The sequence below is a fragment of the Acomys minous genome (assembly GCF_964271855.1).
Source record: "Acomys minous genome assembly, chromosome: 14".
Taxonomy (NCBI): domain Eukaryota; kingdom Metazoa; phylum Chordata; class Mammalia; order Rodentia; family Muridae; genus Acomys; species Acomys minous.
Genome location: NC_140496.1, coordinates 5,735,788 through 5,750,983, shown reverse-complemented (window position 1 = coordinate 5,750,983; position 15,196 = coordinate 5,735,788). Strand labels below are relative to the sequence as shown.

Sequence of the window (15,196 nt, the reverse complement as noted above, 5' to 3'; positions counted from 1 at the left end):
CCTTCTCAGGCCAGCGGGCACCTTTTCCTGATGGCAGAACTCCAATCATTAGAGGTAGTGGAGAAGAAACAGAAAAACCCCGGCAACAGGCAAAGCTACAGAAGCCAGCTCCCTACAGGCAAGATCCATTTGAGAAGATTTAGTCTGTCTACTAGGATAAGGTAGATTACAAAAGGCAGGCCACAGCTTCTTGGCAGGGAGCCCTGGGGGTGCGGCTGTTATCCAGGCCTCCCTGCCGAGAAGCTGTGGCCTGCCTTTTGTAATCTACCTTATCTTAGTGGAAAGAGTTGGTGATATATAGATTCATGTCTGTATAGCAGGATGGACTCTCACAAGCCTTGTGTATTCCGGGGAAGGGTCTGAGGCCCCACCCATGAATAAACCTGTGACTAGCCATAACAGCTTGTATATACTCTGCTGCTTTGAAGTTTGAACTTTATAGGTCTCAGAGGTTAACAAGATGGCTCAGCAGGTAAAAGCATCTGAGTGCAGGTGTGCCTACATGTACACACCCACCCCAAAACTGGGGCAGGGAGTGACCCTAACATTTCAGCTAAACTTGTGCAGGCGTCACATTTCTCAGTAAGGCAGTATTTAGTTTCCATCGTCAAGGCTGACCAGGCCAGAAGCTTACTCAGCACAGGGACGAGCGAGCGTTTGATTTCCCTCTGACTCTGTGCACCACTGTGAGGGGAGGCTGTGTGTTCCTGTGGCTTCTGGCCTGCAGATGAAACTTGGATGAACCACACACCTTGAAGCTAGCCTGAGCCCTGCCTGCTTCCCTCTGCTAAGAAGACCTAGGGAGGCGGCACCCGGAAGGCAGGCCTAGTGAGGACGGCCCCACACGGGCCTCCTGATGTAGGTGACCTTTTCACCCCTTTCCCTTTCTTTTGGACTTTACTCTGCCTCAGTAATCAAACCTTGAAAAGAACAGACAATCCAAAGTTTATTGAATTTCGGATTCTTTGGAAAGTAGCAGTGCACACACAAAACCTGAGCTTGGTCCCTGCAAGTCAGAGTACCAATCGGAGAGGGACTGAGACCTCCCACTGGGATCACGCTAGCTGTGTTAATGTTCCATGGTGAACCACCAGAATGGTCCTCATCCTCACTTGGAGGGGATTTCCGATGGGTGTGCTTCCTGCCTTGGCAGGGGCCGGTGTGTTCATTCTCTTAGGACTGTGCATCCTCCCAGGTCTTGCACGCATTTAGACAAACCCTTTGTATGTATGTATGTATGTATGTATGTATGTATGTATGTATGTATGTATGCATGCTGTACTCATTGTAGCAGAATGGTCAGTCTATCCAAGGCAGGGAGCAGCAAGCAAGGGAACCGGCTACCAAAGCCAGCTCTCCTTTTTGCTTTTGTGAGGATTCTTAAGTCAGGAAAGCAGCATGTACTTCTTCTGTGTGGCTATGTGAAAAAAAAAAGGCCAGTTCTGAGGATTAGGTCAGATGAAGTTATTTGTACGTCCAAGTGGGATGTGCTACAGGACCCCCTGCTGAAGAGGACACACGGGAACGAGGCGGGCTCAGGACAAAGATGTCTCAGAAAGCCAAGGGAGAATGAAGCAGGGGAGGCTTCCAGAGACCAGCAAGACCTAAGCCCCATGACAGGTGAAGGCATGAATGGGGAGGGAGACAATCAGCGGAGGCCCTTCATGGTGAAAGGGGAGTGGGAGGGAGGATAGCAGGAAAAGGGACAACAGCTGGGTTGAGGGCGGGTGTGTATAATGTAGGGCTGGGGACGGAGGTACTGACAACCAGGAATGCTAGGGCCTCTCCTGACCTTAAAGGTCATTAGCACCCTGTGGCACACAAATCCCATGGCACTCACCACAGGGATATGCAGCTTGCTGAGTGGCTTGCCATCCAAGAGGTAGGACCCCGTGTAGGTGACATACTCAGCGTAGCACTGGGGTGCCTGTGGAGTGATGCAGCAGAGGATCTTGCGTTTCTCTTCAATCTTTTTTCTGATCTGAAGGTACTCAAAATATGGGTTGGACCTGTCGCTGTGGTAGGGCTCAATTGCATCCAGCTTTATGGCATCCACAATGGCGGCCAGTGTCTGCTGGATGACCTCCCGAGTCTGCTGTGTAGATGTGTTCAGCTGTTGCTGCAGCTGCTGACTAGAACGTTGGAAGCGGCGCTTGCGTGGGTGTTGGGCCTGGGCATCTTCCTCCTCAGAGGCACGGCCCTTGGCTCTAGAGGCTGGGGCAGGCATTGGGTCCTTTTCTGTTGTGGGTATGCTCTGCTTGCTCTGGCTTGCCAGCATCTGGGCACGGTTCCTGGTCATGCGCTGAGGAACTTCTTCTACCTTGGGGGCCTTGGGGACCTCGGTTGTAGGTTTGGGCTCTGGGTCTGTAGCTTCTGGTTGAACACTGCCTGGGGGCCCTTCAGCTGCAACCACAACACAGGTGGCCTCTGCACTGTTGTGAGCCTGTGCCAAGACCTCTGTGGTGGGGCCATCAGGTGCACAGCAGGGAGCAGTGGAAGGATCTTCAGCTTCAGTCTCTCTATCACCACCTCCCAGGGGATGCTGCTCAGGGGGACTGGGTGCAGGCACCAAATTGGAGACTGAGGCCTCAGGGGCTCTGTCATCTGCCAGGACCTCTGTTTCCACCGTAGCTTCTAGAACTACATCCAGCTTTGGCTCCTCTGAGGGCTCAGGCTCTGTGGAGCGCTGAGGTGATGCATCCTGAGGAGGTGGGGCTGGTTGTTCCTCAGATGCTGAGGCAGGGACATCTCCACCGCTGAGGACCCCGGTGGGGCCTGGAGGGCTCTCTACTGGAGGAACAGGACTGCCCTCCACAGCTTCTGCCTCAGCATCTGAAGCATCTTTGGCCTGGAGAGGAAGCTCTGGCAGTGAGAAAGGCCCCAGGTCAAGGTCATCCTCAGGGCTGGTAAAGGCTTCCTGCCATGGCACTGGTTCCACCTGGCTGAGGGTAGATATGCTATGATTGCTGTCTAGGAAGCTGCTCTCCAGGGGTCCCAGAGCCTCTACCTGAGCCACAGTAGTAACACAGGTAGGTTCAGGGGCTGTGTCCAGGGGTGCATCTGGGAGCGACTTGCAGTTGCTGAAGAAGGACTCTAGCCTGTTTGGAGCAGCATAAGGAGCAGCTCCTTCCGCAGTAGAAATGGCCACTGGGATTCCTCCTGTCCCACCATCTTTGACTTCCTCTAGGCCTGAGTCAGGAGCTGGCAAAGGGTAAGAGACTGGAGAGACGGGGTATGTGGGTTCTGCAGCACTGAAGGGTCCTGGGGCGGTGGAATGGAGGGATTCTCCAGGGCAGAAATGTTTGGGGGACTCTGCAAACCTCTGTGGCGACTTTAGCAGAAGCTCGGAGCCCACAGGCCAGCTGACGGGGTTTTCGGAGGCACTAGCAATAAGGGTGGAGGAAAGGGCCTGCTCGGCAGCGGTGTGTGTCCACTCTACAGGCTCCTCAGTAATGACAGTGCTGAAGGGGCCCTCATCCAGAGGCTCCAGATAGCTGGGCTCTGGTGGAAGGATGGCAGCTGTGGCTTGCTGGTCCTCCGTGGCGTCCAGAGGCAGGCCTAGGTCTGCAGGCAGGGCTCCTTCAATGGCTGGGGTCAACAGTTCACCTCTAGGGGAAGGGGAAGACTTTGCTGGTAGGTTGGAGAAGACATTGTCTGTGGGTGGTGTAGCGTTGACCACAGCTGTTGGGGGACAGTGCATGGTGTCCACCTTGGGTGAAGGGATACCATAGTCTGGGGAGTAGTAGCCAGGGGACAGGCAGGCAAACTTCTCTGTAGGAACGGGTGGCAGAGGAGCCTTTTCTTCCAGCAAGTGCTGTACTGTAGAATCAAAACTAGAGGCTGCAGGCACACTCTGTTGCCTGAACAGCTTGTCCCCCACACTGAATTCCTCTTCAGGTGTCCTTCTGATATCCACAGAGATTGAGCGATAAAGGTTTGTGGAAATAGGCCTTGTGGGTGTCTGGCCTGTGTTTTCTGAAACCACACTGGAAGCCACAGAGAACCTGTCGAAGAAGGGTGGAGAGCAGGCACTGGTGGATGTGGTAGAGACAGGCATTGAGTGTTGGGAGTCAGTGCAGTCGAACACCAAGTCAGGGTAATCATCAGCACTGCAGGATGGGGTCCTGGGTGTGTGCATCACCTCTTCATAGCTGGGGCAAGACACTACTGAGGTGGGCGTGGGCACCCCAGTGGGCCGGCCCTGCTCAGTCCGGGGTGAAGCAGGGAGAACCTCCTTCAAGGGCTGCCCAGCTGGCCAGTCTTTGGACTCTGTACCTGGTCCAGAGTGTGGCTTGCTTTCACCAGGGGGCAGTACGGGAGCTGACTCCTTGAGCTTTTTGTCTTTAAAAGGCGGGTCCGGCCCCAGAGCCTTCTTGGAAGGAAGGTCCAGGCTCTTCTTGCGCCCGTCATCGACGGGCTTCCTCTCCTTGAGCTTGGGGTCTCCAGACCGATGCCGCATCTTCTCCATCTGCTTCATGCGCTCCTTGTGCCGCTTGTGCCGCTCCTCGATCTCAAGGTCCTTCTGGGACAGCATCCTTTCGAAGCTTGTCATCATGAGGTCCCCGTCTCCCAGGAGCTTCTCGCGAGGCCTCGTGTCTTTCTTGCTTGAGTCTCTGGGCGGCAGGAGCTTGTCGCCGCCGTTGCTCATCTTCACAGGGTCGCCCTTTTCTCGCTCTGCACTCTCCCTCAGTTTCTCCCTCAGCTTGCTTTCACTGAGCTTCAGGCTCTCGTCCCTGGACTTCTCCTTAGAGGAGTTGGGAGGGTTGTCCTTGTCTTTGGCTGCGGGCTTTGTGTCATCCTTGTGATGTCTCAGGAACCCGTCTATGTGCTTGTCCCTGTGTTTTTCCTTCTCCTCTCGCCATTTCTCCCTGTGCTTCTCTCTCTTCTTCTTCTCTTTCAGGACACTGACGGCACTCGACCCATACGGCTTTAATTCCTTTTCTATTCTCTTGGCAGGTTCTCTTTCAGAGTCGGGTCTGTCTTTCTTTTCTGAAGAAAACAGTTCAATAGCTTTATCCAACTCCTCTTCAATGTCAGCTTTTGTCGGGTAAGAGACGCCGTAAGCTTCTGCATCCAGGAAGTCTTTCTCATACTGGCTGGAATCCTTCCTGATGCCACTGCTGACGTCCTTGTAGTCTTCACTCTTTTCTTTCTTTTCCGTCTTTTCCTTCTTGGCTCTCTCACGCTCATGGCTCTTCTTAGAAGAGGATGACGAGTGCCTGTGCCTTTCTTTTTCCCTCAGTTTCTCTGAGAGGCAGGTACTCTCCCTGGCCTTGTCCTCTGGTGGGGGCTCAGAGAAGGACACTTCCAGGAGCGTGCTCAGGCTGGGTTCCTGGCCATGGTCAGCAAAACTGTCAGAGGAGACCTCACTGATCTTGTCATTGGAGTCTTCACGGTAGTCATGCAGAGCCTCTTCCTCCAGCTTCTCCAGGAGGTTCTTCTCCACGTCGGGGCCTCGTGAAGACTTTCTCTCTCGGGAGTGTTCCTTCTCTGGCTTCTCCTTGTGCTTATTCTTGGCTTTGTCTTCAGCGAAGTGTTTCTTCTCCCCCTTTTCAGGGAGCTTCTGTTTACTTTTCTTTTCTTGAGCAGAGTCAACAGAAGCTCTGTCTTTCCTGTCCTTGTATTTTTCTGCACACTCTTTGTCTTTCTTTTCTTTGTGCTTCTCAAAGATCTTTTCCTTCCTGTCCTTTGCCCCTTCTGCAGCTCCCCTGTCCTTCTTCCTTTCCTTGGGGTCTTTGTCTCTTGGCTTCTCTATGTGCTGCCTGTCAGAAGACGACTTCCGGTGCCTATCTGAGGGATGCTCTCTTCCATCTTCCTTCTCCGGGAGGCTGTCTACTCTCTGTGTGTCGCTGGCCTCTCCAGCCTTGAAACTGCCTCCCATGTAGTCGTCTTTCTCATCCTCACTTTCATCTGTGAAGATGTCTGCGATGTACCAGCTCTTCTCCCTTCCCTTTTTGTCGTCTTTCTTTTCTGAGAAGTCTTCTGAGATGATGCTAGGGAACACCTTCTCCTTCTTCTCTCTCATTTGGTCGAGGGACGCTTTCCTGTCTTTGCTGTGCGTGTCCTTATGCTTGTCCTTGCCATCTTTCTTCTCCTTAAAACATTTTTCAAAATCTTTGTCTTTCTGACATTTCTCGAGGAGAGATTTCTCGCTTCTGTCTCTCTCACTAGACTTGTCTTTGTACTTTTCTGCCCTGCCCTTTTCCTTCCTCTCCTTTTCTAGGACATCCTTTTTCTCTTTCTCCCGTGCTGCATGGGGCCGTTCCCAGGGCTCCAGGTTCTTGGTGAAGTCACAGTCTGACTTGTCCTTGAAGGTGCTCTCACACCCACACTCCTTTAGGTCCTCCCTGTGTACCTCTTCAGACCGCATGCGCCCGTCCCTCCTGTCCCTGGAGCCCTCTAGGGTGTCCCTCCTGTCGCGGCCCCCTTCAGCAGACTCTCGCCTCTTTTTGTCTTTCTCGGGGAGGTAGCCGGGGATGCCTTTCTGCTTTTCTGTGTGGTCTCTCCTCTTCTCAGAGCTCTTGTCTAGGTAGTCCCTGTCTTTCTTTCGGAAGAAAGAGTCTCGGAAATCTCGCTTCTCCCGGGTTTTGTTGTCACGCTTCTTTTCCTTATTGTCTTCTTTGACTGTTTCCAATATAAGTTTGGCCACTGAGTCACTCTTGATGTCCCTATAATCTGTCACTGGAGAGTCCCAGCTGTCCTCACCTTTGAAATCGAAAGAGGAATCAGACAAGTCAGAAAACCACCTCTCTTGCTGGTCATCAGAAAGGCTGAACTTGGTGTCCTCGTGCTCCAGAAACTGACTTTTGTTACAATATTCATCAAAAGCAGTGTCTTCTCTGTACACCTTTTCCTTTTTGAGTTTTTCTTTGTCGTCTTTGAAGACCTTTTCTTTCTCCTTGGAAACCTTGTCCTCTTTCATGTCATTCTTCTTCTCTAGTTTGGAAGGTCGATCTTTGGACTTTTTCTTCCTTTCCTCTTTATACAGCCTCAGCTTTTCCTCCTTGGGAGACTTCTCCTTTGTAGATTTCTCCCTTTCTGCTTTACTGCTTCGGTCTTTTTCTTCCCGGAAAGACCTGTTGATGTCTTTGTTCATATCCTTGATTCTCTTTAGTGCCTTCTCGTCCTTAAAGAGCCACTCTTTGTCCTCTGACTTCATCTTACCAAGTTTATCTTCTTTCTTAAAATGGTCTCTGTCGTGTTTCAATACTTTTAACTTATTTTCAGTGGAAACGTCGTTATCTAAGAGGATAGCTTTGTCGGACTTTTGCTTGGAGTCCTCATATTCGTACGTAAAGCTTTTCAATTTAAGTTCTTGGCTGACTGAACACTGTCCTTTCTCCTTGTTTTTGTGTTTGTGTTTTGTTTTGTGTTTTTTGACTACTTTCCCTTCCTTGTCCAGCTTGGGGACAGCTCCATCTGTGCAGGGGTGGAAGGCGCTTCTCTTCTCAGGTGGCATGCTCTGCAGGCCACCCCTTTTACGGTGCTCCTGCTTCCTCCTCGCAGGCTTCAGAGATTCCACACTGGAGCCCTCGGAGGAGCAGTCAGACTCGCTGGTCAGTCCCGTCCTTGAGGAGTCTGACAAAGAACTCACCTCAGACCAGGCTGGAGAAGAAATGGCTTTCCAATTGTCAGTGCGCCAGTGCTTAGTGTGCTGGTCAGCATGGCCAGAGTTGTGTTTCTGGGCTGCAGCACTACCATGAGACGAGGTGGAGGAGGCGGACAGTGAGCTGAACAGGGAAGGGTCCTTCAGCACCAGTGGGGACCCCTTGAGGCAGCTGGAGCTGCCCACAGAGTCCCCATCATCCTCGTCACTCTCTGAGGACTCACTCTCTGACCCAGATGAGCAGAATTTGTCATTCCTCTTTCCAAACCGAACTTCTTTCCCTTTTGTTTCTTTCTTTCGTTTCTTTTTCAATTTATTTTTTTCTTTCTGCTGCCTAGAACTAGAAGACTCCCGTGCCTTACTACTGGGTAGCATTGTGTGTGCTGACAACCTCAGTTTCTCTCCAGGCCCCATGGCAACACTTACATCCTCTTCATCTGATGTGTCCGACAAGATGCGATGGGCCGCCTTCTTTGGTGCAAGCGTGTTGTTTTTCGAGTAACTCTTAACTTCCATTTTGGGTATTGAAATGAAGCTGTGTGGCTTGGTTTCTTTTCTGTAGTCCTTCTTCAGCAGGTGCTTGTCATCCACGGGAGGAACCCTGTCCTGCTCGTCGTCCTCGTCAAACTCGTACTCGTCCTTGACAGGGGTCACCGTTTTCTGGGGCTCTGGATTCTTAGCCTTAAGCTTGAGGCCTTTCTCAAACTCAGAGTCTGTGTTATTGCCATCAACAGAGCTGGAAGGGGCAAATGATGGGGCGTCCTCTTCTTCAGAGCTTTCTGTTGGGAACAGGAAGGGAGATGTCAGGCAGGCCAGAATCATTTCTCTATCATCAGCTAAGGATGCTCTGCAGCTGTGATGGGAACAGGCCACCCCAAGGCATGGCTGCCCAGGACGGGAGGGCAGTTGGCTATGCGTCTGAAGAAGCACTTTACTTTAGTCACATCTGAGGCCAACCATAGGAAGAAGGACCCACAGGGCTCTGTGAGACACAAGGCTGGCATCTTAGCAGACAGAATGCAGGCATCTCAGCAGTGAGGCACCCTGGTAGAACCCCTGTGTTTGGAAGTTCCTCCTCAAGGCGCCAGCCACCCAAGTGGCAATCTGCAGAGGAATAACGCATGTAGACACTGTGGGGTGCTCCCTTGTCAGGCAGTACAGAGCCCCACCCACCCACTGACATGGTCTGCTGGCCTGGCTTACCAGTGGAGCTCTCCTCACTGGAAGTGTATGTGCCTTTGCCTAACAGGAGATTCACCATCGTTGGGGAATTGGCTACTTTCAACGGTGTCTCGCCTTTCCTGTTGCTTTGCTGAGGGTTTCCACCATACCGTAACAACAATTTCACCACCTACAAAACATTAATAATGGTATTAACAGACTGTTTGAAAAATACAGTTACTCAGCCATGCCCCATTCTAAACACTGTTGTGAGAGTCCTGTGTGCAGAGCCATTGTGGCAAGGTCTCTAGATGCCTAGAGCAAGGCTGTCTTCTTTTGTGAGAGACTGCACAGGGTTCCCTCCCTCCGTGTGCTCTCCATCTTAGCAGACATGCTACCTCTTCTCACACAATAGCCCTTGCCTTCCCACCGAGAGAGAGCTGGTTAGTAGTGGGGGTCCCAAGGGTGGGTATATAGGGGGAGGACTGGGGTGTGGAAAATAGAGAAAACAAAGACCACATTTCTGTAAGCTGGTTTATTTATTTTCATTTACATTAGAAAATAAGATAACTCCTTCCTTGCTTGGTTTTTACATGCATAAAGATGGTGGTTACATGGTGACAGAAACATTTAAGGTGACATTTCAACAACTCTATTCAACATTTATAATAAGCATATGCCTGACTCTAGTGACAATGTCCAGTTTTAATCTATCCTCAGCTTCAGGTCAGGCTTTAAGACACACTTGTTACTCACAGACTGTCTGCACCTCAAGGTGATGCTTTTTGCATTGGATGGTCAGCGTGAAGAGTTTTAGTGCCAGTGCCAGTTCCCTACTGCTGCTGTAACAAATCACCACAACCTGACTCACAGTCCAGACTCAGTTGTATTCACTTGGTTTACATCAAGGCGCAGACAGAGGTGACTCCTTCCTTCGTTGTGTGGGTTCTTGTCAAAATTTGGTTCCCGTAGTGCTGAGAGCAAGAAGCTATTTCCCTGTGGTCAGAGGTCTGTGGCTTTCCCCCATGCTCCTACCAGGCCTACCACTATCCTCCTGTCTCCTTGTTCCACGCAGGGAGAGAGGCTCTGAAAGGTGCCTTTCTGGACCATCCATGCATTCTCACCTGAGAATCTACTGCTCTTCTGCTCATCTCATTGTGTTCTATAACACTGTGTTGTCGCGTTTTACACAATTATCTTAAGAAGTTAAAGCTCATGGACACATGAACATTTAGATAATAGCCCTTGCCTTCAAGCTTTCTCACAGCCAGCTCACAGCCAGCTCTAGACTTTTTCAGCATTGTTCTAAAAGGGCTCCTAAAAACTAGCAAACAAATAAATAAAACCTAAAAATGTAATTAGATCCTTTTCTCTCTCCTCTCTCTGTCTCTCTCACACACATACACACACACAAAGAACAAACCTTAGGTGTTCCCTGCTGTGAGCCTGCAGGAAGCCCTTTCCCTAAGAGGTGGAGTCCTGACCTACCTACCACAGTAATTTAATTTGACTATAATCCCATGTGCTGACTATACCTCTCAAGTGTTAACCTCCCCCAGACTTTGGATTGACTGAAGAGGGACCCAGCAGCAACTCATACAGCTTTCCAGCCAGGCAACAGTGTCAACACTGTACATTTACGGGCTGGAGAGATGGCTCACAGCCATCTACAATGTGATCTAATGCCTTCTTCTGGTGTGCGGGTTACATGACAACACAAAACTCACTTCCCAGTATCAGAAAATGTGGAAACTAGCCAGGACAGAGAAACATGAGGCTGTAGAATGGTCCGCAAGCTAAGGACAGAGCAGCCACTGGAGGGCTACAGGGAGATGCCAACCTTGTAGTGCCCGTTGTTGGCGGCATCATGCAAAGGCGTGTCGTCATCCAGGCCCTTAGTGTTCACCTCTGCACCAGCGGCTAACAGCTGCTTGGCGATGTCATAATAGCCCCGGTTACACGCCTCATGCAGTGCAGTCCAGCCTGAAAACAGAAACTTAGGGTATTTGTTATGTAATCTCTGAAAACTTAACGCCTGCTTAAACTGCTGCATGACAAAGAGTGTGTGTGTGCGCACGCATGTGCGCGTGGGCATCTAAAAAAGTGGCCATCTAGACAAGCAGGTTACACCCAGAGTATTGTGGTACTTTGCATTAACTCCAGATTTATTTCCACAACTGTACATGGGTAGAAAACTTGTGCACAGGTTAACTTCAGCCTCAATGACCTAAGGAAGCTCCTGAAGATTGTATGGTTGGTTGGCTGCCATAGCAGTCACCCTAGGGGAAGTGACAGTGTCTCAGAAAAGGGAAACTTTTAAATCGGACAATCATAAACTACGAAGCAGGAAAATCTAAGGTTCAGCACAGAGTTGACTTTGCCTGAACCCTCCCCGACATTGCTTTTTTTTTTTTTCTGAGACAATCTCTTTAAAAATTCTTTGAGAACTTTTTTTGAGAATTCATGCATACAGTGAATTTTGATCCTATCCCCCAGCTCACTGCACCATAAGCACATAGTCCTTATGTGCTTATGGTGTGGGGTAGCACATTTCAAAAAGGCAGCTCAGGGCTCAATTCACAAAAATCACACAACTAACAAAGCTGTGGGAAGTGCCTCCACTTGCATGTGTGCTCAGACCGCAGTAGAGTGGCCTCTGCTGGTACAATACACAGCAGGTACTTTCTAAAGCACCAGTGCAAGACCCTCCAAGGACCTGGCCTTGCAGTGGACACACAGAAGCTAAATATTTAAAGCCGCAGTGCTTGCTTAAAAATAACCAAAACAAATCAAGATCCTGAAATACCTTTCCAGAGACACTAATTTATCAGCAAACCACAGTGTTACAGAAACCAACCACACTCCACACTACCTCCCTTTTTTCTGGGACTGAGGGCAGGGGGCCCACCCTCCAGGGCTCAGTATCTACAACATCTGCCCACTGCAGGAGCAGCAAGGTCTTACCTGCAAAGTCCTTGACGTTGACATCTGCACCCTCACTGATGAGCTCCTTGATACGCCGGGCATCACCCCGGATAGCTGCTCGGTGCAGGCGTGTCTCTCCTCGCTCGTTTCTCTTGTTCACCTTATCTTTGGTTTTTGAGGCAGAGTTGGGGGTCCCCTTCTGACACACTGTAGACTGGGAAGGGTGCTTTGGTGTTGTGTCTACTGCAGGCCAAGGAGGAAACAAGTAGAGTATTACAGAAGACAGCCTTGTTTCATGGCAACCTCAAGAACCCAACCCTTTTCATTATGGAAAGGGGGATCCACACAAGACCCACTGCCAAGTAAAGCCATACCCTCCCTGTCCAAGGAACCAACCACGGAGGTATCCGAGGCTCACCTGGGCTATTTGCAGACTCCTCAGCAGTCATCTGCATGAGCAGAGCCACCTGCTGACGCTCAGAGAGAGGGTATCCAGCTCGGATCCCAGACAGCCCCATGCCGAACAGTAGCCCGGACTTTCGGGCAACAGGCTCCTTCTTGATCCTCTTCCGCTCGGGACCCTGCTTCTCTGTGTGGCAGGTGAGGGAGAAAGGGAGGGGAGACTTCATGCCCAATCCTCAGAGCCGGCTTTTTAACTAACGTTACAGAGCCCCTTCATTCCACCCAACAGCTTACAGAACAACAAGGAAGGCCTATGAGAGGAAGTGAAGGTGCCAGAAGCACTGACATCACTCCACTCTAGCAGTAGCTGTGAGAGACACAGTGTAAATGCCCTGTTGTCAGCCCATCAGATTTGTTCCCTAGAGGCGCCACACAAGAAGGCAGTAGGATGGCTCAACACCACTGACCTGGCCCACACGGCACAGGTCTCTATTATTAACACGTGTCTGCAATTAAACTCCTTCCCAGCCCTCCTCCAAACAAACAGTGCAGATATAAAATGGCAGACACAGTTTAAAATATGTAAATAAATCAAGGCCAACTTGTCAGTACTGTACCTTTCTTCTTGCTTCTAGGAACCTCCATTTCATGCCATGGTGCTTCGAGGACCGTACCAGCCTTGCAGTACCACAACATGGACTGAGCTGGAGGCATCTAAAGGCATCAACACAGAGCACTAACAAGAACGATGTAACAGCTCAGCTGTTCCATCTTAACCGCCTCCTAACAAGCAGGCCCTGGGTGCCTCTGGACCGGTGACAAAATGCCCTGCCAACCTCTACTGGAAAAGTGCTGCTGCTTTTAGAAGAGGTGGGATGTGGAGAAAGACACCCCGGAGTCCGTGGCTTTGCTTCTTGCCTAGCAGCACCTCTTTAGTGGTGGAGATCAGGAGCAAGTCCTGAGCAGGGCCAAGACAGACTCAGGGTTCCCCAGGTCACAGGGGATTTGCCTGGATTTGCCCAAGTCTGGCAAGGGCCAAAAGGTTACGATGTAGGTAGTGATGAGGCTCTTACTGGTAGCAGTTTTCTTCCTTTCCTTCTGCGGGAATAGACTGGCTTCTGAAACCAGTGTTTGACTCTGGGATCTTTAAGAAAGCAGCCTCAGTAGATCCCATGACTGTCACTGAAGACTCACTCTGGTGTTCAGCTAGTTTGTTGGCTCCATCAGTCCTTTACCTCTTTTCAATTAGTGTCTTCAGGTCCCCAGACGATCCTACCACTTTCCTATGGAGTTTTCTGACAAACTGTTAGTTTTTAAGAAGGCAGTCTGAAATATTTGTATGTGGCTTGCTGATTTAGAAGATTTCTAATGTGTCAAGCCTGTAGGCAGTGACATTTGCCTGTTTAACAACTCATGGCAAAACTCCCCTGAATACTTCAGGCCACCACTAGCAAGAGTTTTAAACAAGCTGTGATGTACAAATATGAGAAAAGAAAAAATATGAGAAAAAGGTATGAGAACATATTCTCAGAACCATGCCACATTTGCTAATTACACTAACACCAAGTGTCAGGCCTTCTGTGCAACATATATATGGCTGGTATAGTGCAGATCTTCAGATCATAAATCATACTTTTAAAAAAAAAGTTTGGCACTATGTTGAGTCTCAAATGAGCCTTCCAACCCTGTCAACTAAGCTGTTTTGTTTGCTTAAAACAAGGTCTTATAATAGCCCAGGCAAAAATGCCCTACCCTCCTGCCTCCACCCCACAAGGGCCAGTACTATAGCCATACACTGACATACTTATATGCTTTGTTTCTGTTTGGATAGAGGTTTACTATGTAGGCCTGACTGACCTTGAACTCAAGAGATCGGCCTGCCTTTGCCTCCCTGGAATAAAGGATTTTGCTACCATGCCTGGCCACATACCTGTTATTTTAAAGATAACAAAGTAACTCAGTAAAAACATACCAGGCTGGCAGTTTGGCACATGTAGCAGGCCATCCAAAGGCTCAGGCTGGGAACCCTGCTGGTCTTTTCCTTGTGGGGAAACTAAGAACTGCTGCCAACCAGAAGACATACTGGGAGGAAGGAATCTAAGGTCTGGGCTTTTAGGACAGCAGCTGTCCCTCCCTGAAGCCCACTGACCACTGGCTCTTGCTCAGCCAGAAGGACGTTCCTTGCTCGTAAAGATGCTCGGGGACATGTAACACCTCTAAAACTGGTTTGCTCCCCTCCTCCTGAAGAATTTGGTCCCTGAGCATAGCTACTTTTCACACTGCCCAACATCAGCTGTACTTGTCCAAATGGGAGTGTGTATGTGAAATGTGCTTTCCCCCAAGTACAAGTACTATATTGTAACTTTCTAAAGCACGTGCCACCACAGGTGCCCACACTGTCTCATTCACTCCTCAGCGTCAGAGGCCAGCAAAACTGAATGCCTACCAGACCAAGATGCTAATGTATTATACACCAAAGAAGCCCCTCAAAGGCCACTGAAGGTTCTGCCATATGCCGTGGCTCAGAATACACCCAGGTTTAGTGTGTCCAAAAATGGTTGAGCTACCTGACATGAGCACAAGCTGTGCTGCAGACGGCCCTGCAATAGGATATGCTGCTGGCACCCCTATTGGCCCCCACCAATCTGGTAGTCTATAGGGCTCAGGTGGCTCAGCTCCACACCCATTGTCACCATTATATAGAGTTCCTACAAACAACCAGAGCTCCTCTAGCATTTTATACTGATTTTTGTTTCATTATCCAAATGGATGCAAAGTGGAACACTGACAGGTCCAAGGTGAAATTCAGTCTAGGACATAGCTGAATGAGTGGCAGGTAGGATCACAAGTATGCCTGAGCCCACAGAAGAAGGGCAGCAGGTAAGAGCTGGACCCTGTAAAACTGTGCTCCTTAGGTTTTGCTTTGGGTAGATCCCAGGAGCAGAGACTATGAGACCAGACCCTACCAACACCCAGGGTGAGACCTCAGCTCTGGCCGTTCTCTCAGGCAGACCGTGAGCCTGGATGGTTCTACTTCTCATCTGTGATGGGACTCTGCTGTTCTGCACTGTCTTTCTTTGCACCTGTATGTCTCATGCCAGG

At 50.0% G+C, this 15,196-nt stretch overlaps 1 protein-coding gene and 1 long non-coding RNA gene across 7 annotated transcripts in view; one reads left to right on the top strand and one right to left on the bottom strand.

Annotated features, from left to right (window-relative positions):
* ANKRD11 (ankyrin repeat domain containing 11) overlaps window positions 1–15,196 on the bottom strand; it is a gene marked incomplete at its 5' end in the record, with an annotated part of 158,009 nt that overhangs the window by 5,988 nt on the left and 136,825 nt on the right. For 3 of the 6 annotated variants that reach the window (XM_084756307.1, XM_084756306.1, XM_084756308.1), the window contains 6 exons: window positions 1,841–8,385; window positions 8,810–8,957; window positions 10,608–10,750; window positions 11,732–11,935; window positions 12,111–12,281; window positions 12,712–12,808. In XM_084756307.1, the coding sequence (XP_084612433.1) occupies window positions 1,841–8,385; window positions 8,810–8,957; window positions 10,608–10,750; window positions 11,732–11,935; window positions 12,111–12,281; window positions 12,712–12,808 (7,308 nt within the window). Of the gene's footprint in view, window positions 1–1,840; window positions 8,386–8,809; window positions 8,958–10,607; window positions 10,751–11,731; window positions 11,936–12,110; window positions 12,282–12,711; window positions 12,809–15,196 lie in introns of those variants that run through there. The other 3 variants (XM_084756303.1, XM_084756304.1, XM_084756305.1) reach the window with 2 other exon arrangements.
* The window catches only part of LOC311582977, a 39,917-nt gene that overhangs the window by 20,651 nt on the left and 4,070 nt on the right, over window positions 1–15,196 (top strand). Inside the window, exon 2 of the long non-coding RNA XR_014774344.1 lies at window positions 12,730–12,964. This is a non-coding gene — a long non-coding RNA (uncharacterized lncRNA). The remainder of the gene's footprint in view (window positions 1–12,729; window positions 12,965–15,196) is intronic.